General features: G+C 39.4%; 1 protein-coding gene across 1 annotated transcript in view; it reads left to right on the top strand.

Annotated features, from left to right (window-relative positions):
• pcca (propionyl-CoA carboxylase subunit alpha) overlaps nt 1–27,923 on the top strand; it is a 378,154-nt gene that overhangs the window by 114,297 nt on the left and 235,934 nt on the right. Inside the window, exons 7-9 of the mRNA XM_043691289.2 lie at nt 17,571–17,702; nt 21,632–21,668; nt 22,921–22,999. Coding sequence (XP_043547224.1) covers nt 17,571–17,702; nt 21,632–21,668; nt 22,921–22,999 — 248 coding nt within the window. The remainder of the gene's footprint in view (nt 1–17,570; nt 17,703–21,631; nt 21,669–22,920; nt 23,000–27,923) is intronic.

The following is a 27,923-nucleotide window of genomic DNA, read 5'->3' as shown; positions in this document are numbered from 1 at the left end:
AGAGTATTGAGTGCAGGAGTTGGGAGGTCATGTTGCGGCTGTACGGGACATTGGTTCGTCCACTGTTGGAATATTGTGTGCAATTCTGGTCTCCTTCCTATCGGAAAGATGTTGTGAAACTTGAAAGGGTTCAGAAAAGATTTACAAGGATGTTGCCAGGGTTGGAGGATTTGAGCTATAGGGAGAGGCTGAACAGGCTGGGGCTGTTTTCCCTGGAGTGTCGGAGGCTGAGGGGTGACCTTATAGAGGTTTACAAAATTATGAGGGGCATGGATAGGATAAATAGACAAAGTCTTTTCCCTGGGATCGGGGAGTCCAGAACTAGAGGGCACAGTTTAGGGTGAGAGGGGAAAGATATAAAAGAGACCTAAGGGACAACTTTTTCATGCAGAGGGTGGTACGTGTATGGAATGAGCTGCCAGAGGATGTGGTGGAGGCTGGTACAACTGCAACATTTAAGAGGCATTTGGATGGGTATATGAATAGGAAGGGTTTGGAGGAATATGGGTGGGGTGTTGGCAGTGGGACTAGATTGGGTTGGGACATCTGGTTGGCGTGGACAGGTTGGTGATGATTGCAGGAAAGTATGACTGGAAGTTCTTTTTGCTGGAACCCTTGTTGTTTGTGGCATACATGAATGATTCTGAGTTTAATGTAAATGGCATGATCAAGAGGTTCATGGATGACATGAAAATTGAAGACTGATCAACAGTGAGGAGGATAGCTGTAAATTGCAGGAGGACAACAATAGACTAAACAGTGGGGCAGAGCAGTGGCAAATGAAATTCAGTCCTGAAAAATGTGACGTAATGCACATGAGGAAGGCAAAGGAGTTTGGAAATATGAAAGATCAAAGGGACCTTGGTGAACGTATCCACAATTTCCTGAAGGTAGCAAGCAGGTAGATAAGATTATTAAGAATATATATGGGATACTTACCTTTATTAGTCAAGACACAGAAGACAAGAACAAGGAGATTATCTTAGAAGTTATAAAATTCAGGTTAGGCCACAAATTGAAAACTGCATGTAGCTCTGGTCTCCACATTATAGGAAGGACTTGTTGCACTAGAGAAGATGCGATGGAGATTTACCAGGGTGGTGCAGGATAAGCTATGAACAAAGATTGAAAAATCTACGGTTGTTTGCCTGGAAAAGTGAAGGTTGCAGGAAGAACCTAATAGAGTTATGCAAGATTATGACGTGCATATATAGGGTGGATGGGAAGGTAGTTTTTTCTTTAGTGGAGAATTAATGATCTGAGGGCACAAATTTACAGTAAAAGGTAGAAGCCTAAGAGGGGAGTTGAGGAGAAATTTTTTCACTGACAGGGTGGTTGGAGTATGTAACTCACTGCCTGAAACGGTGGTTGAGTCAGAAACTGTGATAATATTGAAGCAGTACTTAGATATTCATTTGAGATGCCACAGCTTCGTGGGCTATGGGCAAAAGTTGGAAAATGTGATTAATGTAGTCGGATCTTTGTTGATTGGTACAGACGTGATGGGTTAAGTGGCCTCCTCAGAGCTGTTTATGGCTTTGAGTCTAAGTTTGTGAGACTTACAACAACCACAAACATCTTCTTTGATGGAAGGTGTATGACTCCCAGTTTGTATTCCTTTAATTGTAGAGGATTAGGAGGTAATCAAATTGAAGTGTTATAGGAAATGATGGGTCGAGAGAGAAGCTTATTTCCTCTGGTAGTAAGTTCAGAATAAGGTAACATAACCTTAAAATCAGAACAACTCCAATTGAGGGAGATGTCAGAAATCCCTCTTCACACAAGGATAATGGAAATTTGAAACTCTCTTCTAGCCTCCCCCAGCCACTGCCATCATGACACCAAGAAAAAATTCTGTTCAGATCAAAAGGAAAGTTGAAAATGTCAAAACTGACATTGCTAACTTTTTTAATTTACGAGGGAAGTGAGGGATGTGGATCTAAAGTGAATAGATGGTGTTATGAGATCAATCAGCTGTAGTCCAATGGAAAGGTGAGAGCAGGCTGTAGGACTGAATGATACATATCCTTTCTACCTCCCATAGACATTCAGCAAATGCAAAGAAGCATGTCAACTGACTGTGTTTTGTTGATGGAAGCTACTGGGCTCTAAATGTCTTCAGCAGTTTCTCTGTGTATTTCAGCTCAAGAATAATTTCTATTATAAGTCTGCATTTTGGAATGTGAGTGGTTCTATAGACTGATATTCAGCATCTTTCTTTAAATTGTAAGGACAGAAGAACCTGAATGTGAAAACTTGAAGGGGAGCAATGCATATTGGAGGCACAAACTTTGCTTGTGTCATGAGGTTTTCAAATATATCTCATTATGCACCGCAAGTTTCCAATAGCTTCAAATTTGCCATGAGCCTTGAACTTGGCATTGTTTCAAGAATGAACAACAACAATTGTTTAATTTTCTCAAACATATTTTACCATTTGGGAACAAATAAGCTTTCTTCTTTCTTCCAGTTGCAGCAAATAATGTCTTGCTGGGAGCAAACAAAATTGAATATTTTATTAATTATTTATTTGCTTAATGACAGCTAGAAGTTAAGAGACTTGTTTTTGTTCATGAGGTCATTTTAGCCTGAACTACTGGCAACAAACTTAGCATTGTGTTTGCCCCTTCCAAATAGAACTGTTTCCACCTTGCTGCAAGGATGGAGCAACTTGTCTATTTTCAGGGGAGCTAGCAGTTAACTCCCCCAAAAAGAAAATGATACATTCTGGAAAGGAAAGGCAGTCTCAAAGTTCTTCAATACCAGTGAGGGACTTTTTGTAGCCATTGATTGGCCCAACACTGCAACATGACAATGGCCAGACAACAATCGGAGGATTGAAAAATAAATATCAACCAAGTCTGGATAATGCTAAACATTGTGGAAAAAATTGAAGAGAATCAATGTAGAAATATGGACAGTTGTAAACATCCTCTGTTTCAGTGTTGCATATTTAGGCCAACATTGCTTCCCTCATCGTTCATTTTAAATTATTTTTAAATAGAAAGAAAATCACAAATAGGTTTTCAGTAGACCAATTACCACCTCCCCCAAATATATCACAATGTTTTCTTTCATGTGCAACTTCCCTTTAGCCCAGTTTATAGAGAATTTGCATCACCAACCTCCACCCACCATTTCCCCATCCCACCTTCCAATTTGTGACTTTTGTACAATTAAAGTTCCTATTCCATAAACTCTCAGTTCATTGAGAGTCTTCTCCCCATTCTCCTTCATTATGACCAGCACTTTTTCAATTCAAAGACGTCAATGGAAAGTGAAATCATCTCCAGTAAATCACAAAACATTAGTGCACAGGCATGTAATTTAGAAGGCCTTTAGAATCTTAAAACACATGATGGTGGATAAATCCCGGGACCTGATCAGGTGGACCCTAGAGTTCTGTGGAAAGCTCGGGAAGTGATTGCTAGGCCTTTGCTGAGATATTTGTATTATTGATGGCCACAGGTGAGGTGCCGGAAGACTGGAGGTTGACTAATGTGCTGCCACTATTTAAGAGAGGTGGTAAAGAAAAGCCAGGGAACATTAGACTGGTGAGCCTGTCATTGGCGGTGGAAGTTGTTGGAGGGAATCCTGAGGGACAAGATTTACATGTATTAGGAAAGGCAAGCATTGATTAGGGTAGTCGATGTGGTTTTGTGTTTGGGAAATCGTGTCTCATTAACTTAATTGAGTTTCTTGCAGGAATAACAAAGAGGATCAGTGAGGACAGAGCAGTGGATGTGATCTATGTGGACTTCAGTAGGGCGTTTGACAAGATTCTTCACGGTGACTAGTTAGCAAGGTTAGATCACATGGAATACAGGGAGAACTAGCTATTTGAATACAGAACTGGCTCGAAGGAAGAAGTTAAAAATCACACAATAGCAGGTCATAGTGTCCAACAGATTTATTTGGAAGTAAAAGCTTTCAGACCACTGCCCCTTCGTCAGATAGCTGCCTAATGAAGGAGCAGTGCTCCAAAAGTTGATACTTCCAAATAACTCTGTTGAACTATAACCTGATATTGTGTGATTTTTAACTTCGTCCACCCCGGACAAACACCAGCACCTCCACATCGAAGGAAGAAGAGGAGGGTGGTGATGCAGAGTTGCTTTCCATACTGGAGGCCTGTGACCAGCACTGTGCTTAAAGGAATGGTGCTGGGTCCACAGTTTTTCGTCACTTGTATAAATTATTTGGATGTGAACATAGGAGGTATGGTTAGGAAGTTTGCATGTGACACCAAAATTGGAGGTGTAGTGGACAGTGAAGGAGGTTATCTCAGAGTACAATGGGACATTAATTAGATGGACCAATGGGCCAAGGAGTGGCAGATGGAGTTTAATTTACATAAATGCAAGGTGCTGCATTTTGGAAAGGCAAATCAGCGCAAGACTTATACACTTAATGGTAAGGTCCTGGCAAGTGTTGCTGAAAAAAGAGACCTTGAAATGCAAGTTCATTGTTTCTTCAAAATGGAGTTGCAGGTAGACAGCATAGTGAAGAAGGTGTTTGGTATGCTTGACTTTATTGGACAATGTGTTGGTACAGGAGATGGGAGATAATGTTGCGCTGTACAGGACATTGGTTAGGCCACTTCTTGAATACTGTGTGCAGTTGTGGTCTCCTTGTTGTAGGACCGATGTTGTGAAATTTGAAAGGGTTCAGAAAAAATTTGAAAGAATTGAATGGTTGGAAGGTCTGAGCTGCAGGGAGCCACTGAGTAGGCTGGGGCTATTTTCCCTGGAGCATCAGAGGCTGTGGGATGATATTATGGAGGTTTATAAAATCATGAGGGGCATGAATAAAGTAAATAGACAAGGTCTTTTCCCTGGGGTGGGGGAGTCCAAAACATAGGTTTAAGGTGAGAAGGGAAAGATACAAAAGGGACCTAAGGGGCAATTTTGTCATACAGAGGGTGGTATGTGTATGGAATGAGCTGCCAGAGGAAGTGGTGGAGGCTGGTACAATTGCAACAGTTAAAAGGCATCTGGTTGGGTATAGGAATAGGAGGAGTTTAGATAGATTATGGGTTAATTACTGGCAAGTGGGCCTAGACTTATTTCGGAAATCTGGTTGGCATGGGCGAGTTCGACCGAAGGGCCTATTTCTGTGCTTTACGTCTCTATGACTTTATGAATGTTGACTTTTATTGCAAGGGAAGTGGAATATAAACTCGGTAAGTTTTGTTACAACTCCACAGGCCACTGGTAAGACTACACCTGGAGTACTCTATGCAGTTTTTCTCCTTAAAATGAGTACACTGGAAGCAGTTCAGAGAAGGTTCACTTGGCTAATTCCTTGGAAAAAGGTGTCATTTTGCATGGAAATTATCCTGAATGTGACCAAAGAATGCACGGATAATCAAGCCTCCCAATATTCCATGGGTAGCATGGTTTCAATCATCAATAGGTTTAAGTTCAATCACCAAAATGGCCAATTGTTTTCCTTTGGTACTGCTATCCAGAATAAAAGAGATTTCTACCGAGCTTTTTCAATAAGTTCAAAATAGTCCATTGACTGCAATACAAAACTAATCCTTAAAACATGTGGCTGCTTAACATCTATGCTTTAATCCAGAATTAAAACCATACCCCCTTTTAATAAAACATAGTAAATACAGATGTCTGTGTTTCACACACACACACAGCGCGACTAGGACTATGCAGAAATAACGCTTTTTTTAAAAAAAAATCATTGACCAATGGTCTGTAAAATAAAGGATGGAGATTAATAAATTTACACAATCCAGCAAGCTTCTCATTGACAAAATCAAATGTTGTCCATCAATGGAAGATCTTCTAAACAGTGTTTTCAGTTTGATTGGAAATCAAGCTGGATCCCTGTCTTTAGATTAGTGGTCACTGCTCAGAATCTTAGGCTTTGCAAAGTCATCAAAATATTAAGGTGTTGACTTTAACAGGTACCTAAATTTCAGTCAAGAGAATGGGAGAGAGATCATGCATCTTTCTGATCCTTCCAGCTACTTATCTCCATTCTGACTCCCCATGCATTTGAGGTATAAGTCAAAGTCCATCATGGTTACTGGGCAACCATCAGTCCAGAACCAGATCTTCAGCAATTAAGGGCAATTGACCCATATTATTCCAGAAACTGTCAAAATGGTGCAATATTTTCTGCTTCTCCATATTGTATGTAAGTATTTTTGTGTGTCAAACAATGGTTGAACAGATTGGCCAATATTTATTGTCATTTAGGAGAATGAGAAGTGATCTTATTGAAAAATACAAGGTTTTGTGGGGATTTGACGGATATTTCCTCTCATGAGGGAATCTAGAATTAGGGAACATAATTTTAAGATAAGTGGTTGTCCCATTTAAGACTGATGAGAAGAAATTTCTTCTGTGAGGGGTGTACATTTTTGAAATTTTTTCCACAGCCAGCGGTGGAGGCTGGGTCATTAATTATGTTCCACATTAAGTTGGGCAGATCTTTGATCTACAAGGAGTCGAAGGTTATTGGAATGGGCAACGAGTTGACTCAGGCTATAATCGCCAAGATTAGAGTGGTGCTAGAAAAGCACAGTAGGTCAGGCAGCATCTGAGAAGCAGAAAAATTGACGTTTCGTGCAAAAGCCCTTCCAGATGAAAAGCTTTTGCCCGAACCGTTGATCTTGACTCTAATCTCCAGCATCTGCAGTACCCACTTTCACCTCAGGCCATAATCGGATCAGCCATGATCTTATTGAATGGTAGAGCAATCTCGATAAACAGAATGGCTTATTTCTGCTCTTGTTTCTTATGTTCTTATGAATGACTCCTTTTCGAACCACACATAATATCTTTTCCTCTGAAATCAGTCATAGAATTTAGGATCAGGGAGATAAATTGGCCCTTTATTATTTTTCTTTCCCTCTGAAAGAGCTATCCCATTATTACTGCTTTCCCTTGTTCTTTCCCCAATGTCTTGAAAATTTTCTTCCTTTTCTCGTATTAATCAAATTCCCTTTAGAAATCTACTATTGAATCTACTCCCAAGCCCTTTCCACATAATACCCTCACTGTGAAATGGAATGTCTTTTCATCTCTCTGTTCTGTGTGGAACAGAATAAAAGAGTAAATTAATTTAACTTGCTGAGAATGTTTCAAAAGACATTAGGCAAAATAGGAAAACACACATCTTTTTAAAATATGCAGGAAGGAAAATATGATAAGGAGATCTGCAAAGATAGACTAAGGAATGCCAAGAAACTGATAAGAGTTACAGAGAGGATTCATGCATGTGGAATTAGTGGCTGTGATATTATTAGAAGTGACACAATTGTCTCTGGACTGAAGAATGCAGAATTCAAGCAGATTTCCCACCTTGATTACTATTCACAATCTTTTTTTACCAAGGGGCATCTATTGGATAAGCCTGAAATTGGTTGTGATGCCCCAGTGTTGGAATAGTTTGCCACTGTTCATTGCTTATTCTTGGAAAAGAAAACCAGCTACTTGGGAAAACAATTTACATTTCTTGTACTCAATGTAGTAACTACTTCACATGAGTGTTATCAAACAAAATTTGAGGTGGAACCATGGGAAGACACATTTGGTCATGTGATCAAAAATGTGGTCAAAGAGAGAAGTTTCAAAAACTCCTTATAGGAGAAGAAAGGCTTTGTTAATTCCAGACCCTTGACTACTGAAGACAGGGTCATCAAGGGATGGAAAATTAAAAATTGGTTATCCGCTGGAAATCAAATTGAAGGTGTGCAGAAATCTTAGATGATTGAGGAGCTGAAAGAGATAATGAAGGGTGAAAAAACAAAAGGATTGGGAAACAAGATGGTACCTTAAACTCAAAGCAGTACTGAATTGGGTGGCAGTGGTGAGTGCAAAATGTGAAGAAACTGGAAAGCCACCATTCTAATCTGTGGTTTGTCAGCTTTTGGAGAAACTAAATGCTTCTCAGCAGCATATTACTTTAATTCTGCTTCTTGCTTTAAAATTTCTTAAGTCATAATTTATAGCATGAATTTGACGCATTTTTAATTGTGTATAGGAGCAAAAGGAGCATGTGACTTTTTGTCTCATCTGCCACTATAAACGTTAAGAATGCCAAAAGACTAACTTGAGCTGAACACCCTTCTGATGGATTTTCACAAGGCAGAGACTCCAGATGTGACTTCTGACTTAATGTTCCCAGGAATATAAAATGTAGCAGTGTGAAACACAAAGTCAGCACTGTCCAAAACAGCATAGCTGCTGGCAAGCTCGTTTACCCACAGCCTCTCTACTCTTCCTCTACTGTTGCTAAGCAGTTTTGTAAACAATATCTTACTGGCTCCATGAGACTCTTGTGATCTCTCTCTACCTATTTTGAATGGGAAGATTACAAAAAAAGTTACAGTATTCAGATTCCATTTGCTGACTTTTTAAAACTGGTATTTCTGAGCTCACCGCATTCCCCCAAAGAAAAACTCATTCTCTTAGAATGTTGGGTCCCATTCTGGACTTTAGGGTGGTGCAGTAGACTGGACAGGTTCTGTGCCTGTCAGACTGATGACTAATTTCCTCAAACATCTTTCATCTTGAAATTTATAGTTTCCAAGTCTTTTTGGGACTAGTACGTTTCCAACATACTCCTTAATGAGTACAGATCAAAGGAAAAAACCATAAGCATCATATTATTTTAACACCTCTACTCCAAAAATCATGCCAAGCATGATACACAAGATATTGCTAATTAGTATGAATATAATTATATAGTTAAAGGTAAAGGCAGTTGTATAGTCACAATATGACAGGAAGGATTTATTTTGGTAAGTTTTGCAAGGTACTAAATGTTGCTGGTTCCTTTATGTGAAGGGTTTTGATCAGAATAAATAAGAAGAAACTGCTTTCATTGGCAGGAGGGTTGGTAACCAGAGGACACAAATTTAAGGTAATTGGCCAAAGAACCAGAGGGCAGATGAAAATTGCAGTGAGTTGTTATGATCTGGAATGTGCTGCCTGAAAGGGTGGAGGAAGCAGATTGGATAATAATTTATGAAAGGAAATTGGATACATACTTGAAAAGAAAATTAATAGGCCTATGGGGAGAGATCGGGGATGGAACTAATTGGATAGCTTTTTTAAAGAGCCGGGACTGTCATGATGGACCGAATGGCCTCCTGCTGTGACATACCATTTGTGGTATAATCATGCACACTGTTGACTATTATTTTGCATAGATCATTCATCTCAATAGGATGCTGAGCTTCTTAGATTCCCTACAGTGTGGAAACAGGCCCTTCAGCCCAACAAGTCCACACCGACCCTCCGAAGAGTAACACACCCAGACCCATTTCCCTCTGACTAATGCACCGAACACAATGGGCAATTTAGTGTGGCCAATTCACCTGACCTGCACACCTTTGGACTGTGGGAGGAAATCCACGCGGACACGGGGAAAATGTGCAAACCCCACACAGACAGTCGCACATGGCTGGAATTGAACCCTGGTCCCTGGCACTGTGAAGCAGCAGTGCTAATCACTGAGCCACCATGCTGCCCAGCTCTGTTGCAGCTGTATTGAGGATTTCCTTACTTCCTGTGGGATCCTCTGTTATTAGTTTATTGGATCATGAATTTCAAGTGGAGTCACAGATAGATAGGATAGTGGAGAAGACGCTGGTATGCTTTCCTTTATTGGTCAGAGTATTGAGTACAGGAATTGGGAGGTCATGTTGCGGCTGTACAGGACATTGGTTAAGCCACTGTTGGAATATTGCATGCAACTCTGGTTTCCTTCCTATCGGAAAGATGTTGTGAAACTTGAAAGGGTTCAGAAAAGATTTACAAGGATGTTGCCAGGGTTGGAGGATCTGAGCTACAGGGAGAGGCTGAACAGGCTGCGGCTGTTTTCCCTGGAGCGTCGGAGGCTGAGGGGTGACCTTATAGAGGTTTACAAAATTATGAGGGGCATGGATAGGATAAATAGACAAAGTCTTTTTCCTGGGGTCGGGGTGTCCAGAACTAGAGGGTATAGGTTTAGAGTGAGAGGGGAAAGATATAAAAGAGATCTTGGGGGCAACTTTTTCACGCAGAGGGTGGTACGTATATGGAATGAGCTGCCAGAGGATGTGGTGGAGGCTGGTACAATTGCAATGTTTAAGAGGCATCTGGATAGGTATATGAATAGGAAGGGTTTGGAGGGCTATGGGCCGGGTGCTGGCAGGTGGGACAAGATTGGGTTGGGACATCTGGTCGGCATGGACGGGTTGGACCGAAGGGACTGTTTCCATGCTGTATATCTCTATGACTCTATGACTCTTCTGTCTGATTGTTGTCCTTACACCTCCTGAACTGATTACCACTTGCATAGTGTCTCAATATCTTTGCCCAATCTCTCCTGAGGGCCTGAATTGTTCACTAATACTAATCACACAACTTGGAAATAACATAGGCCTTCTAAGAAAGCTAATGAATTATAATTTTTTTAAGTAACGTGAATATCGATAAGGAAAATATTTTAGAATTCCTGTTCTGAGCTTCTCTAACCTTGGATATTGCTCTTTGGTTTGAGAAAACATGCATTACACGGGAGTTCATTCTAAATCTTTACTGTGACAGAAAACTGTGCAGAGGATCATCTTACTTCCCTAGCCATAGGGCCAATTACCATACTTTCATGCATCTGCTAAGTGGGGGCAGAAAACTACCCAGATTTTGATTGAAGCTGGGATTTTATCATCAAGATAACCGTAATGGTATAAGTATGAGGAAACCATACAGCTTGTAGCAATGTAGATTCAGTTAAATTTTAGGCCACCATGCTCTCGGATCTGCTGGTGAAACGACTTATGCCAAACAGTGGAGGTTGTGATAATACAAATGTGGAAAGAAATCAGTCTAAGTAAGAAACCATACCTAATATTCTCGTAGTAACTTAAAAGCTTATTTTGAATTTCATGCAATTGAAAGGGTTCAGTTGCAATTGCATCACAGTTATTGCAAGTAAGAAGAGTGTGGGGAGGTTCTCCAGGTGTACTGGACCAATATTAATGCCTCAAATGCCATCACAAACACAGATTGGTCAGTATCACATTGAAGTTTGTGGGAATTTGCCTTGTGCAAGTTAGCTGTCGTGTTTCCTACATCACAGCAGTGTTTACACTTCATATGTATTGTACATATGATGCAAAACACATTTAAATGTCTTTTTAAAACTATTTACATGGAATCTGGGCATTGCTGGCACCTACAGGGCAATTAAGAGTTCTGGATGTGCAGTCAAATGCTGTCAATCCTGAGTCAAATGTGGCCAGACCAGGTAAGGATGGCAGATTTCTTTACCTAAAGGACCTCAGTGAACCAGATGGATTTTTAGTGGCTTCTTGACCAACATTATTTTAGCGTTTTATTCCAGATTTTTATTGAATTCAAATTTCACCATCTGCAATTGCGGGATTCAAGCTCATGGACCCAGGACATTAGCCTGATGTTCTGAATTACTAGTCCACTGACATTACCACCACATCACTGAGGCTCTGTAAAATGATCTTTGATTTTAATTTGAAGTCCAAGCTATTAAGCAGGACATTCTAAAGTGGGCTAGTAGCTGAATGAGAATTACCTCGAGAATTAGTGCACAGACTGAAAGAGAAGAATTTGAGTAGTTTTGCAAAACTGAATGAATTTGATTTTGATTTCTTTGTGGGCTGCAATTCAAATCTAACAGATGGAGATGCCGTGCTACTACTGCAGAGAATGAACCAGTTTCTGTATCCTTCATACCCTGGGGACTTCATCCAACAAGCAGAGATATGACTTGTTACTTGTCTGTTTAAGACTTGTTTCGTTAGTGCAATTCTTAATATCATAAAGGACTACTTAAAACTGTGTTGATGCAGTTCACTGCTTGTTCCAACGTGGTGCGAAGTTGGCAAAAAGTTTAGGGTTGAGTCAGAGTTTCAGTATGTCTGTGTTTGGGTAATAAATGACATCTGCTTTTAATTAGCAGTTTATATCTATTCTAAATGAGTTGCATTTCAACAAGGCTGAGGATATTAAGACAAACAAGCTAAACAGAGACAGTTAATGAAGTGACGGTAACTGTTGTCCAGCACAGCTAGGCATATGGCAAGGTGTTAAAAGCTTGATTAATTATTTGGAGTCTGCTGTCTCTGATGCCCTCTCCGTTGTTAGTCTTAAAATGCATTTCAGTCTTGACTTCAGAATTACATGCAAAGACCTATTGTAATTAAATTTTGACTGTTTAAACTTTTAGTTGCATCCTTTGGCCATTTGTTTAATGTGAAACACAAGCATTTGTTGGTTGATCTTTGTGTAGACTGGAACAGAATCTCTGCTTGTGTGTGATTTGCAAATAGAGCTAATTAAAATCAGAGAATGACACAGCACAGAAGGAGGCTATTTGGTCCATCATTTGTCTGCGAGTCTGGTTAGTTTTGCAAATTTTTACTTGAGCACAATTTTAAAAGGTTTTCCAGCAAAATTTATAGAATATGTTGATCTTCAGAGTTGCTTGATTTGCATAAATCAGCTTTGCTTTTGATTTACAATAAGAGCATTGACATTGTATAAATTAAAGACCAAAATATGTGAATCCGAAGTGAAAAATTTTTGCTATTAAGTTTTAAGGAAAATAGTTTTAAAAGCATATACCATATTGTATTTAACTAACACTGATAGCTAATCATAATGTGTGCTCATCAAGTAATATATTAAAATTACAAGGCTGTAAAAGAACAGGATGAACATATTTTGTATTTAAAATGTATTTTCATGTGGTTATGTTGAAGGAAGGGAGTCAGTTCATGCTGGTACTTATCGCCGTCTAAAATTCAAATCAAATGGTGAACAAGAATATTATTTGAATACTTCAATAACAAATGTATGGTTTCCTTCTGTTAGTGCTGCTTATGTTTAGCCAATGAGTTTGTAAAGTTTGCTGTTGAGCATAATAGTTAAATATGAACAGTTTACCACCATTTACATTGAAATTACAGCACAGAAATAGGCCATTCAACGCAACATCCGGGCTGATGTTTATGCCCCACACAAGCTTCCCCAATCGCTCTTCGTTTAACCTAACCAGCAATACCTTCTATTCCTTTCCCACCCATGTTAATATTTAGATTCCTCTTTGCCTTATTCACTCTCTATGGTCAGTTTCACATTCTCACTAAAGAAGTTCCTCCTGAATTCTCGATTAAACTTAGCAGTGACTACATACCTCTGGTTTCTAACACAAATGGCAATGTCTTCTCTATCTCTATCAAACCTCTGCTTAATTTTAAAGGCTTTTATCAGGTCACCCCATAGTCTTCATTTTCCTAAGGAAGAGTCCCAGCCTGTTTAATCCTTTTGACAGTTACAACATTGTAAATTTTGTTTTGCACCTTCTCCACTGCCTTTATATCCTCCCTTTAATATGGAGGTCAGGACTATGCAAGAAAATGTTCTAAGGGTCAGGATGATGTCGTGATTGGGATAATCCTTCATCTCTTGTCTTAAGACAACTCACATTGATGACGCAAAAGGTCTGTCTCCTTGTTGACTGTAATTATGTCTTCATGAAATAAAAGTGGCCCATTGCCCATAGCTCCTGAGCATAAAGAGGCTTTCTTACTTGGAGATCACAAGCATTGCTGGTGTTAAAGGTGACACTGTCATATTGGTGTAGGAGCACAAGCTGTATTGAAGTATTTCTGAGTAAAGTGAGAGGACACCCTGTTTTATATCATTCCCTGCCCCTTAAATTCACGTTACTGACCTTTACAATCGCAGAGATTGTAATCGAACCTGTTCCTTCTCAAGTAGGGTGTCCAACAGTGATCATCTAGTATGCAGGGTGGGAAGCCTGGCTGATGGTTAAGTTGTTGAATCCATTTGTGTTGCCAATCAAACACAGTTGAAAAAAAATGTAAATGAATAAGCAAATGTTTCAACACAGCAATGTCACTGCAAACGTTTGCCTGTCTAAAAGAAAGAATCTTTCATTTTATAATGCGTTCATGACCTCAATGTCGCTAGGTGCTTGTAGCCAAGGAAGTACTTTTGAAATGTGGTCATTGCTGAAATGTTAGAACCACTTCAGAGATATCAATATGATAATTAACAAAAAGTCTGATTTTTTTTTTGTGACAATGCTTGAAGGATAAATGTTGTCCAAGACACTGGGGTTGATTGCTCCTTTGTTAAAATAATGGCCGCAGAATCCTTCACATACCCTGAGAGATCAGATGGGGCCTCTCTTTAACATTGCATCCAAAAATTGGCACCTTCAACAGTGCAACACACCCTCTGTGCTCTGAACTGTCAGCCTATATTTTTGTGTTCAAGTCCCTGGAGTAGGACTTGAATGCACTATGTTCTGACCAAATGTGAGAATGTAACCCACTGAGCTACAATGACTGAGTGATTGTTATTATTTCTGGCAATGTTGAGGCATTTTTGATCAAGGGCATCAGGTGATGGACCCATTCCAAAGGTTGGATCATTGAATCAGTTGTACTGGGGCTGGTCCAACATTTGGATCTGTGGAGAAATAATGTATATCAAAAGCAGAAAGTAGGCTCTATGATTATGGGCAATCCTAGGCCATAAATAGACAGACATCCATACACCTCAAGTGGACACACAACTCTGAGGCACCTTGCACTAACAGAAAAGCTCATGCACAAATAGAAGATAGCTGTCTCAGACAGATATATAAGGATGCAAGTTAGCTAACTCCTTTTAGTCAAAGGCAACACTTGTAATATTTTCAGAACTAGTGATCTACTGTACCTACTGATTTGGTGCTGATAATACTTTATGCCAATGGTGACAGCTTTGCAATAAAAAAGGTACCATAAAACACTTTAATACTTGTGACACATAATGGGGACAGACGGGCATTTGGAGGATTAAGTATTTGATGTCATTTCTTTTACATATACTTGATGTTAAACTTTATCTTCTCGTAATCAGCACCTACATCCATTTCCCTTGTCCAATTGAATATAATGAGACAGAGGTTTGGATTTGACAGCTGCATTCCTCTTCCTTTGTACAGTTGATGGTCTAGCACACTTGAATTAACATTTGCTTGAGTCATGTTATTTGGCTGTTGAAACAGCTATTCTGTTTGAGAAATGCTGGCAATAAAATTTGCAATTGAAAAGACTAATTTCTGGTTTATCATTGTTTACCAAGCAAACCACTATTTTGCTTCAAGCATGGCCCCAAGCTACAGCACCACCAATGGTGCAAAAGTAAGGTCTTGCATTTGCTCTTCTGACACTTTGGATTTTCTTCTCTCTCGAGTTGTCTTCTTCCCACCCCTCCCAGGAAAGGCCTGTGGATAGCAAGAAACAATAAGAATGCTGAACTCTTTACTCATTACCCACACCCCACTTCACTTATTCAGGAATGCTAATGTGTGTTCTAGCACCATCCTGGAAATCGCACGATGCAATCATAACAGAGCTGTTGACGATAGTGTAAAACAGATCCAGGCATGAGGCAAGGTGACCCTGTAAGGGGGAAATGTTTTGGGAACATCAGCCCAAAATGTTCTACTAGAACCATAGGAATAGGAGAGAGCCATTCAGCCCCTTGAGTCGAGTCTACAATTCAATAACATCATGATTGATCTGTGATCTAGCATCATATATCCCTCTTTGCCCCATATCCTAAATAACTTTGATTCATTATTTTCCAATCTCTCAGTTTAAAATTAATTGCCATTAGCAAGAGGGAACTCCAAAAATCAGCTCCCCTTGAACGCAGTAATGTTTCTGAATTTTGTATGTTGCCGTGTTTTTGTACTTTTTAAGACCTTGTCCCCTTGTCCTAGCCTCTCCCAACTATCAAAAATGCCCTGGCATTCAGTAAGATTGTGGCTGATCTGTTTGTGCTTCAGGTTTCTTGTCTACTTCTGATGGTCATTGATTCTGCTACCTTTAAAAAGCTATCTACGTCTGGCTTAAAATATTCATTGACTTCAATGGTTTAACATTTTCTTGGGTCCTAATTAGCTGAGAATTCCTTTGCCTTTAAAAGTCTCTCTTCTATGCAACCTCCCTTTATCCCTAACCCTTGCAACAAAACCAACTCCAACCCCCCCCCTCCCCCACTTCCATCTTTCTTACTTTGTCACCTATTTGCACCTTTTTAAAACCACCAACTTCCACCGTTCTTTGAAACTTCCTTCTCTGTCCAAACACCCTGCTATTTCCTGAATACAATGCCCCCCACTTCCCCCCCCCACCTCCCCCAAATAAAACAAAAAACCCAAAAGGAACAGACCTGCCAGATATGGCCTTCTCATCATCAGCAAATGGCTGCCTGAGCAAAAGATTCTTCTATCCCAGGCAAAGGTGTGCAGCATTTGGTTCTCCGCCTTTGGTCTTGGGCTGCCTAGTAACTACCTCGATGCCAGCTGACTTTCCAAAGTGCTGTCTGCTCCTGCAGTTATAGGCTTTCTCCCTTATTCTCCCTACATTTATGCTCCCCAGGAAGTATAGGAGACAACTAGCCTGTAAATGGAGGTGCAGCTTCTTACCTCTTGCTTTTGTTCCACTTATGGGCTTCATTTTTCTTTTATTGCCCCACGAGTGTATTTTCTCAGGTGATTTGGGGACCTTCAAAAGTGGACCCACCTGCTATTTGAGTACATTTTGAGTGTTATCTGACACTTTTGACCTTAAGCTCTGAGGTTCTTTCCTTAAAGCAGAGGTGCATCAGAAAGGTTTAAGAGGACCAACTCCCCCTTAACACCCAGATCATTGACAAGCTAACATAAAGTCTCTTTGTGTGGCTTGGTGTCAATTTTTTTGTCTGATAGGGATCCTCTAAAGCACTTTAGAATGCTTTTCTGTGTATCTGTAATAGGTGCTATACAAGTGCAAGTTACAAGGGTCTTCTCAAGTGTGGTCTAACCAAGGAACAACACAATGTTATGACAAATCAACAGGAAAGGCATAGTAACAGTAAGATACTGCTTTGTTTCCTGAGGATCTTGACTTTTGTTGGTTTGTTCTGTGTTGTGTATCATATTTTATATTAGGACTGACAGTGATTGCTCAGAGATCACTGCTATTGCTTCCCGCGTGAGTTAAATGTTCTGTACAAGTCTCAGTCCTGTAACTGTTTTGAAATGCACTGAGTTCTAGTTCTCACTGTGAATTTAATGCTGCCAAAGTGCTATTTGCATGTATGAAACCTATCACATCCAAGTAATTTCTCCAAGGATTTTGGGTGCATGTCTACATCAAGGCTGGTTTATTGGGATTTGCTTTTTTTTACACACCAGAAAATTCAATACCATCCTTTATTGCATTCTGACCGTGGGTAGCTTTACAAAATTTGAATTGCTTTTCTTTTGGTAACAACCAGGCATTTCTTTCAGAACTTAAAGAAAAACACCAAATACCAAAAATATAGAACTAAAATCCGAACGTGCTTGCAAGTACAAATTGCTTTATCAGTTTGATAATAAACAGAAACTTTTGGAGTTGAAGCATAATACATTTTAAAAGCGATAATTTTCTAAATAATGGAGTATTATAAATGTAATTGTCATGAAGCCAGTGCCTATTATAAATCTAAGAAACGTAATTATCTCTGCAGGCTGATGAAGGTGTCACCTTCATTGGACCCGACACACATGCTATTCAGGCCATGGGAGACAAGATCGAAAGCAAACTAATAGCTAAGAAGGCAAAAGTCAACACAATTCCTGGCTATGATGGAGTGGTCAAGGTGAGACTTCTAGAGTTCCGTCAGATTAGTCTGGCATTCATTAAGACCGATGAAACTGAATGATCATTTTGAAACATGCTTTGTAATACAGATAGAGACCATTTGGCCCATCATGTTTATGCCAGCTTTTAAAAAGAACTCTGTAATTTTACTGTGATGTGACTTTTTTTTAAGTGTATGTACATTTTAGCATAAGGGTCTTGAGGCACAGTGGTAGTGTCCCTACCTCTGAACCAGAAGGTCCAGTTTCAAGCTCCACCTGCCCTGTAGGTATGCCAAAACATATCCATGCAGACTGATTCGTATAATTAGAAATTGGTTGAAAGGTTGTGGAGACTGAGCAGGAAAGTTAAGTTGAGACCACGATGAGATCAGCCGTGATTGTCTCAAATAGCGGAGTAGGCTGGAGGGGCTGAATTGCTCTTTGGTTCTTATGATTAAAATGATTGTATGCATCTTGGTTTTCAAGATTACTGTTCAATCTGCTTACACCACCTTTTCGAACAGTGTAATCCAGATTCTAACAAGTCACTGTGGCAAAAGGTTTATCCTCATCTCCTTTCAAGTTTTATTGACCTATAATTTTGAATGCTTCTACTCAATCTACTGTTCATTTTCTTTGCCTTAAGGTAAACAAATCCAGCTACTCTAGTTATGGAATCACAGATTGTTCTGAATGGGCAATAGACTCAGTACATTTTTTCACCTTCTCCCCTTAACCCTGCACGTACTTACTTTTAAATAGTAGTCTAACCCCCTTTTGAGTGCCTTGATTGAACCCGCCTCCACCACATACTCAGGCAGTGTATTTCAGACCTTAACCGCTTGTTGTGTGAAAAGAGGGTTTTCTCATGTCGCTTTTGCTTCTGTGCTCTCTAGTTCACAATCCTTTCACAAGTGGGAAAAGTTTTTCTCTATCTATTCTTCTCAGACCCCTCATGATTTTGTATACCTCTAACAAATCTCCCCACAGCCTTCTTTTATTCAAAGAAAACAGTCCTAGCTTCTCCAATTTATCTTCATAACGGAAATAGGAAATTCTTGGACCCATTCTTCTGACTCCACACATTACTCAGTACAAATTACTTAGTGGAGAACTGATGCAGACAATGTGTAGTGGGTAATTAGCATTCAAAGTTATGTGTTCGCAATTATTTTTGGACAAAATTTCAACATTGTAAAAGTTGATTATTTTGACAGAAACTTTCTATATTGGGTAAAATTGCATGTTTGTTGGCGATCGTTCTGTTTAGAGGAAAGAAGCTTAAAGGAATTGTAAGTTTTGATGGACAAAATGGAACAAAACGCTTTCAAGTGGTGGATTGTGATAGGGGTGGGGGAGATCATTAACTGAGGGAACAGATTTGTGGCAGTTGACAAAGAACTGCATAGGAGATAAGAAACAAAAACAGAAAATGCTGGAGAAACTCAGCAGGTCCAGCTGGATCTTTGGAGAGAGAAACAGAGTTTGTGTTTTGGCTCAAGTGACACAAGGGTCACTGGATTGAAAAGGTTAAATCTGTTTTTCTGTCCACAGATTCTGCCAGATCTGATGCGTTTCTCCAGCATTTTCTGTTTTTGTTTCAGATCTCCAGCATCTTGCAGTTCTTTGTTTTATTTTACATGGAGGATATAAACCTATTTTGCTCAGCAACTTGTTTTAGTCTGGGATATGCCTGAAAGGTCAATGGAAGCAGATTTCGTTATAACTTTGAAATGGATATTTGGACGTATACTTGAAGAGGAAGATTTGCAACTCCGTGGGGAGAGAACAGGAGACAGAATATTGATGGATCTTTCAAATAATTGACAGAGGGGCAATGGGCCAAATTACTTGTGTGCTCTGTAACTCTGTAATGCTGCAGCAAAGTCTAACATGCCAGCTATCGTGCTAAGATAGTGGCACACCTTGCCCAAAGAGGGTTTTTTTTTCTCTTTATATGTGTTTAATTCTAAAACTTACTCCAATCTTGGAGGGTTCTCTAAATCTCTAAGCAGTTTTTTTTTGTCTTTTAGGAGTTCAGATACCGTGGCAAAACAACTGAAACATTACTTTGTTAAAGCAGAATGCAAATGAAAAAGTGCAATTTGCAACTGCAAAGACAATTCAAAGTGTTTCCACTTAACTATAAATGGAGGAACGCCATCAGCCTTCACTTCATGCATTGAGTTCAAGAGGCTCTAATTGTCTGCATTTGACTGGTTTAACACTTCCTGAGAGAGTGGCTATTAAGGCGAAGTATTCTCGCATAACTGTCATCGAGTTGAACAAAGGCACTTGAAACTCAATGTGTGGAAACCACTAACATGCCTAAATTACTCTCCTTTGATTTTTTTTTGGGGTCTCTTCAGCTAATGTGGTGGAAGGTGTTTTCCCTCTGTGGAAGCAAGAGTTTTGTAAAGTCATTAGCTTTTAAAACAAAATTTGTTCTCCAGGAAAATTATTATTCTTCGGAAAACTCGCCATTTAACACACTCAATTATTCTAGGAAAAGAACCTTAAACAGATACTGCTTTCAGGTTTGCTTTGAACTTAACAAGCACTGATTTGTGGAGCAGACAAGCTAATGAAAGGAAATTAAAATTTCTGCCAACTTCCCCGCCCCCATTCTAACTTGCTTTCTGTTGCTTCTTATATGTTTTTATATGTAATACATATTTTTAAAGGAGTTCTGCTTTTCTTAGACATAGCTAGGAGTACACTTTTCCCTTGCTATACAGATAATTTTGTCAAAGCCTAATTTAACATCAATTGGTATCTAGTTGTCAGATCATATTGTGCACACAGCTTTAAAAACTATTGAGTTTCATTTTAATGTTCATAAGTCAACCCCTGTAGCTTTAACCACTGGTGGTTTCCAGACATCTCTTCTAACTTCTTGCTGCTCAGCTGTTTTTTCTCCCCAATAAAAAGCAAATCCCAGAAAATATAATTTCCTTCTGAAATATATAAAACCCAGTTAATTAATGTTTAGAATTGTCGTGTTGTAAATATTTTTAGAACTGGATCTAATAGGCAAAACCTAAATCTGCCTTCTCTCGACGTTCATGTACCCTTTTCAGAGAATAAGCAGCTTTTTAAAAAAAAAAGCAACAGGTTTTGCTATTGCAGACTTTTAAATGAACTTTGTTCGAGCACTTTCAGAACAATTTGCTAGGTGTGTTTAGCTGATTTTTTTGTATCTTTCCATGTTCTATCAGAATGGATAAATAGAAACAGGAAACATCTTGCTTACGGTGAAAGGAATAAAAAACAAATTTGTTAAGTCGTGAAAGTGACTGTTAATGTCTCCAAGAATAATTTATTTGCGAAATGACTGAGAATCTTAGAAGCGCATGATTGCTCAAAGTAGTGCAGTCAGAACTATAGACAGTCCACTCCCCCTGCTGTCAATTAGGTGAAAGCACAGTTGGTTGCATATAAGGAATATACGCTAGTGGGCAGATACCCCAATGGGTGATTTACATTTCACAACTGACTGAAAACTATTTTTTGCAGTCTTGGAATCCACTGAATGACATTGCTAAATTGCTTGTCAAGTGATTTGAATGTTTTGCTTTGTTTGTTGTGTTAATTTTTTTTAGAAGTTTTGAGAAAATTGGTGCTAAATGACAATTTGTGGGGAAAACTAACTTGTGAAATGAATGTACTAAAGAATGGTGAGTTATCTCACAAAATTGGGACACACTAAGGTTTCAACTAGAGTATTCCAAAGGGTTAGGGATTTAGAAGATCAGTGGCAAAAGCTTCTTTTCACCTTCAGTTGTGAAATTAATTTTGTGTTTGTCTGAATAAGGAAGCATGGTTGGATTGGAAATGCAACATAAAAACTGTCCATGTTGACAGTGGTACAATGTATAATAATTGCCTCAAGGGGAAAGGACTGAGGTTGACAGGAGTTATGTTTTGTCTTATTTCCTGCTCACAGGATGCTGATGAAGCTGTCAAAATTGCCAGGGAAATTGGTAACGTATTAAGTTTAACTATCATGTCACCGATTTAATTATAGATGTAAGCATGCGTAACAGTAGTTTGTGTATGTATGTATGTAACTTGCCTTTGAAAACTGATGGCTGTTGCTGATTTAATCTTGGAAAATGAGGACAAATAGAAAGTGCAAACTCTTTAGTGAAATATTTATTTAGTTTCTTTATTTTTGGCATTAGTTTTTAAACTATTGAATGTAATTTTTAATATTTTGTGGTTTGTTTATATTCCCTTCAAGATTTTTTGTGACCATTTGTTTAGGTTCCTTCCATCTCCTCCACCTGTCTCTGACTGAGATGCATTCATTTGAATTTGACAAAAAGCAAGTAATCTCAGTTGCTGGTGGTCCCACTTTGCAACTGATCATGAGACAATCTGATAAAAAATGCCCAAGGGCCATATGTCTGTTTTCTTGCTTCATTACCCCACCCCACCAACACCACCATCCATTGCAGAGTGCCTTGCTTGTTGACTCAGCTGTGATATGGTACTCAACATTGGGATTGGCTCAAGTGTGTACCTTCACCAACTAATTTGTGGGTTTTTTAAACTATGCTCGTGGAATCAATATGTTTTTAATTTGATATTCGATTTCTACAGTTCTTGTTCACCTGCCATAGGACTAACAACGCTGAAGTATCATCAACTGGATTAATCTTTCCTGCAATAACACGTAGTGTAGAAACAGGCTTTTTGGCTCTGCTGCGCAAGCCCCCGTACTCCAAGTTGATTTCATCTCCACCTATATTTTTCTGTTTCTTTCTCCCTCATGCATTCTGTTCTCCCTCTAGTACCTTTTTGGTTTCCTGATACGTACACATATTTGCAAAGTACAAAGAATTATTCCTAGTTGATCATAAACATAAAGAGCAAAATACTGATTAATCAATGCTCTTTTTAAAAATTATTATCTTCTTTGGATTGGGGGAAGAGTGGTGGGTGGAAAGAAGAAATGAGTTACTGGTGTCCAAGCTAAAGATCTTATTGATTAGCATACCCTGTGACTCCATAATGAGATGGGAAATTTCACTTCAGATGCTATAACTAGAGTCAGTGCACCAAGATTTAGGTAAAAGTAGGAATAATACTCTTGGTGCAGGAAGTACTTGAATGTAGATTCCAATAAACCAGTTGTTGGCTCCAGCGTTATTGGACATATGGTCAGCTGTCATGCTCACGTGACCAAATGATCAAAGTCAGTACTTCTGTCTAATTGTCCCCTGCTGCCAGGCTACCCCGTCATGATCAAGGCCTCAGCAGGAGGCGGTGGGAAAGGCATGAGAATAGCCTGGGATGATGATGAGACCAGGTGAGGCCATGTTTGGAAAATAATGTGCAAAAACTCAGTTGGTTTGTGAGAAAAGTTTACTGTGTAATTGTGATTTTGATATTGGAAATGTATTAGGAATGAAATGGGATGAAATCAAGTACCTCTTTGCACAATGTTTGGCTGGGATTTGAGGAAAGTGTTGGCTGAGGCAGGCATTTAACATAAACAGAGCCCCACAGGCAGAGTGATTTTGTTTATTTTGTTTGAGAGGCTGCTGTTAAAGCAAACAGCTTCGTGTGTTAGCAAAACTCACTGGAATGTCATTCACTCTTCTCTGCCCCTGTTTGCTGAAACCTACTTTGAGCCAAATGCTCCATTTGCTATACCTACCTCTCTCTCATCACCAGAAACTGTGGAAAGTAGGAGGAGACAACACCCAAGGTGCAGCAAATAGGAACTTGAACACAAGAAACAAAACAACTCATTTGTCCCTGTCCTCTAACATGATGTGACTATCGAATTGAAATTAGACATAATCAAATTCATCATAAACTAGTTTTAAACCATGTTAAAGAATACTTTAGCTTTTAAAATAATAGTATTGAATTAGCTTTATTGTCGCAGAGGTAATTTAAATTATTAATTAGGAAGCATCATACACGGTACACTCACGTTGCATTTAAAGAAAACTTTGGGCTCGCTGTGTGTTGTTTGCCAGATGTGTCATGAGTACCGTCGTAGAAAAATATCAGAAGCTGCACAAGGAACCACTTTTGAGAGGCAGTGACAGTGACTAGGCCTTGATTTGTCCCCAGTCCTCCCTTCCAGTTGTTACTAGGTGCATAGCACTTTTGCATGAGTTAGAAGGTTTGAGAGCTCAAACTCCACTTGGTGACTTGAGCACAAAATCTACAATGACACTCCAAGCATATTACTGAGGCAGTAATGAACTGTCCAAAGAACTCTCTTTCAGGCATGACGTTAAATTGAAGCTTCATCTGCTCTTTCAGGTAGATGCAAAAGATCCCAAGACACTATTTTGAAGAAGAGCAAGGGAGTTCTGCCCAGTGTTCTGGCCAAAATCACTAATCATGCAACATGTTAGAGATTGTGGGATCTTGCTGTGTGCAAATTGACTGCTGCCTTTTCTGCATTACAACATCGACTACACTTTGAAAGTACTTCATTGGCTAAGTGGTATGAGATATCATGAGTCTCTTATAGGTGCAACAAGATACAATCTTTTCTTTCTTTAAATTGAGGTTGCTGGATGAAATTTTGCTTATGCATTTTTAACAACTAAGTGTATTTAATTTTGTTCATGGCTATCAGATACTGACAATAATTAATCAAAGTCCTTTTGATACTTATCTTAAATCTGTGTCCTCTGATTATTACCCTCCAGCTAAAGAAATTATTTTTGCCTTATTTAGTTGATTAAAACCCTGAATTAAATCTCCCTTTAAACATATCTGCACTAAGGAGAACAATTGCAGCTCATTCAATCTCTCCACCTAACTGGATCCTCTCAGTGATGATATCATTTTAGTTACTCGCTGAATTCTGTCCAAAGCCTTGACATTCTTCCCAAGTGTAATGCGCAATATTGGACAGAATCTTCCCTCAGAAGCCTGGGCAGTATTTTACAAAGGTTTAGTATAACTTACTTTTCTATTTGATGCTGAAAATGTGTTGCTGGAAAAGCGCAGCAGGTCAGGCAGTATCCAAGGAACAGGAGAATCGACGCTTCGGGCATAAGTCCTCACTTTCTCCTAGATCGCCAGCATCTGCAGTCCTCACTTTCTCCTTTTCTATTTGATGCCTCTATTTATGAATCTCAGGACAGTAACACTTCTTTTTAACAGCCTTATCATGTGATTCTGTCATCTTAAAGATATAATATGTAAATTCATTGTGTTCACAATTGACATCTTGTGCACTTCAATAAATTTGTGCTAAATATTTTTTAATATTCACTGTTTGCGTTGCTGAAGATCATGAATGTTGGGTATCAACAGTTAACCTCACAACTGAAACATAGATAGTACACTTAGAAATATGTCTTTTAGAGTAATAGGACACATTTTTCCCTTAACTGATGTGTGGGCAAATATGAAGAGAAAGGTAAAATAAATCAAAGCTTTGCTGTCCAGAAGATCTTTTGCGATTTTCCTCTCAAACCTCTATATCCTGCTGTATCCTCTGGCAATCCTCCTTGCTATCTACAGCTCTTCTCATCTCAGTTTGAATGTATTACCTTCAAATTTACTAATCAGGCCACCTACATTCTCTTTCAAATTGTTGTATATGTTACATACAACAGAGATCCCAACACTAATCCCTGTGGAACACCACTGGTCACAGATCTCCAATCTAGAAAACACCCTTCCACTGCTATTCTATCTTCTATGACTAAGCCAGTTCTGTATCCATTTTAGCAGCTCATTGCATATCTCATGTGACTTCACCTTTCGTAATAGCGTGCCACAAGGGATCTCGTTAAAGGCCTTGCTAAAGACCACGTAGATCACATCTATTGCCCTGCCCTTACCCATCATCTTTGTTAAAGAACACAGTCACGTTTATGAGCTATGACCTTCCCCGCACAAAGCCATGCTGTGAGTCACTATTATGTCCATATTTTTCCAAATATGTGAGTAAGTTGTATCCCTAAGAATTTTCTCCAATAATATCCAGATCAATGACATAAGGCTCACTGGCCTGCAATTTCCTGTATTATCATGTGGTCCTTTCATCTTAAAGATATTGTATGTAAATTGATTATACGAACAATTGACATCTTATGCTCTTCAATAAACTTGTGGTAAATAATAACACTGGCTATTCTCCAGTTCTCTAGGACCTCTCCTAGGATACAAAGATTTCATTCAAGGCCCCAGCAATGTCCTCACCTGTCTTCCTCAGCATTCTGGAATAGATCCCATCAGATCCTGGGGACTGTCCTACCTTAATTCCTTTCAAACACCCAATACCACTTTTTTTTTGTATTGATATAACCTAGATTATCAACATACCCCTCTAGAGACTCACCATCCTCCATTGTCCTTTTCCTTTGTGAATACCAATGCAAAGTATTTGTTAAGAACCTCACTCACTTCCTTTAGTTCCACACATAAATTCTCTCTTTTGTCCTTGAATGGTCTAATCTTTTCCCTAGCTACCCTAATGCTCCTTATATGCATATAAAAAGCCTTGGAATTTTTCTTAATCCTGTTTGGCAACTGAGAAGTTATGACCTGTGTTCCCTGCAATTACGACAGTCTCTTCTCTTCAGTATCACTCTGCCTCTTGTCTGGTCCCAGTCCTTGTCACCCTTAAGTACCGACAGTTTATCCAACACTACTTCCTTATAGGTTTTGAGCCCTTTTAGTGACAGCATTTCCTCCTCTTGGCATCAAGGCCCAAAAGCATCTGCCTCCTTTGGTAAAGACAGCTGCAAAGTATTCATATAATAGCTCAGTCATGTTCTCTGCCTCCATGTATAAATTCCCTTTTTGGTCCCTAATTTGTCCTAATCCTCCTTGTCCCACCCTTTTAATATATGTATGTATATATGTATAATTCCCCTTTATCTTAGCTGCCAGTCTTTTCACTTAATCCCTCTGATATACTACTTCACATCCCCTCTGAATATTCCATATTCCTCTTGGTTCTTAATTGTATTTTCTACCTGACACAGTTCAGGAGCACACTTTTTCTTCTTTACCTTAATTTCTATTTCTTCTGTGATTCAGGATGGTCTGGATTGAATGTCTTGCCTTTCCCTTTGAATGGATGTATTTAGCATGACCTGCACCATCCATTCTGCGTTCTGGATTTTCCTGCCAACCTTTTATTCTAGGCCATCCAGCCCATCTCTGGTCTTGCCCCCTTGAAGGTGACTCTCTGCCGATGATTTTTCTTACTCTGATTGACTAATGTCATCCTCCATAACCATTATCCTGAACTTTTCGATACAATGATCACTATCCCCAAAACGTGCTCCCATTGACACTTGATCTACTTAGCCCACCTCATTTCCCAGAACTAGGTTCGACAATGCATTATTTCTTGTTTAGACATGATGCATATTGCTGTGGGTAATAGGTGGGATTATTTCACATGGAGGGTCATGAGTCTTTATACCCTCTTCCTGAAAAGGTGGTGGAAGTAGAGAATTTGAATATTTTCAAACAGAGGTACATAACTTGTTGGTAAGTAAGAGAATGAAAGGTTATCCAGTATCGGCAGGAATATCGATTTGAGGTTACAATCAGACCAACCGTGATCTTATTAAATGGCAGAGCAGGCTTGAGTGGCTGAATGACTGGTTTTGTCTCATGTTTATGTGTTCCAGTGTAGCTCAATGATAGCCAGTAAAAGCAGGAGATATCCCGGGTCAGACATGCGATGTACCGAAAGTTTGAGCTATCACTATCCATGGCTCCCAAACACAACATGCAGAGAGTCATAGAGATGTACAACACGGAAGCAGACCCTTCGGTCCAACTCGTCAATGCTGGTCAGATATGCCAATCTAATCCAGTCCCATTTCCCAGCACTTGGCCCATATCCCTTTAAACCCTTCCTATTCATATACCCATCCAGAAGCCTTTTAAATGTTGCAATTGTACCAGCCTCCACCAGTTCCTCTGGCAGCTTATTCCATACACGCGCCATCTTCTGTGCGAAAACGTTGCCCCTTAGGTCCCTTTTATATCTTTCCCCTCTCTCCCTAAATCCTCTAGTTCTGGATACCCCCATCCCAGGGAAAAGACTTTGTCTATTTATCCTATCCATGCCCCTCATGATTTTATGCACCTCTATGAGGTCACCCCTCAGCCTTCGATGCTCTAGGGAAACAGTCCCAGTCTATTCAGCCTCTTCCTATAACTCAAATCCTCCAACCCTGGCAACATCCTTGTAATCTTTTCTGAACCCTTTCAAGTTTCACAACATCCTT

The sequence above is a fragment of the Chiloscyllium plagiosum genome, unplaced genomic scaffold (assembly GCF_037043375.1).
Source record: "Chiloscyllium plagiosum isolate Xiang-an unplaced genomic scaffold, Cpla_swu_hap1 HiC_scaffold_6, whole genome shotgun sequence".
Classification (NCBI taxonomy): Eukaryota; Metazoa; Chordata; class Chondrichthyes; order Orectolobiformes; family Hemiscylliidae; genus Chiloscyllium; species Chiloscyllium plagiosum.
The sequence above is the reverse complement of the archived record's forward strand: the minus strand, read 5'-3'. Positions and strand labels throughout refer to the sequence as shown.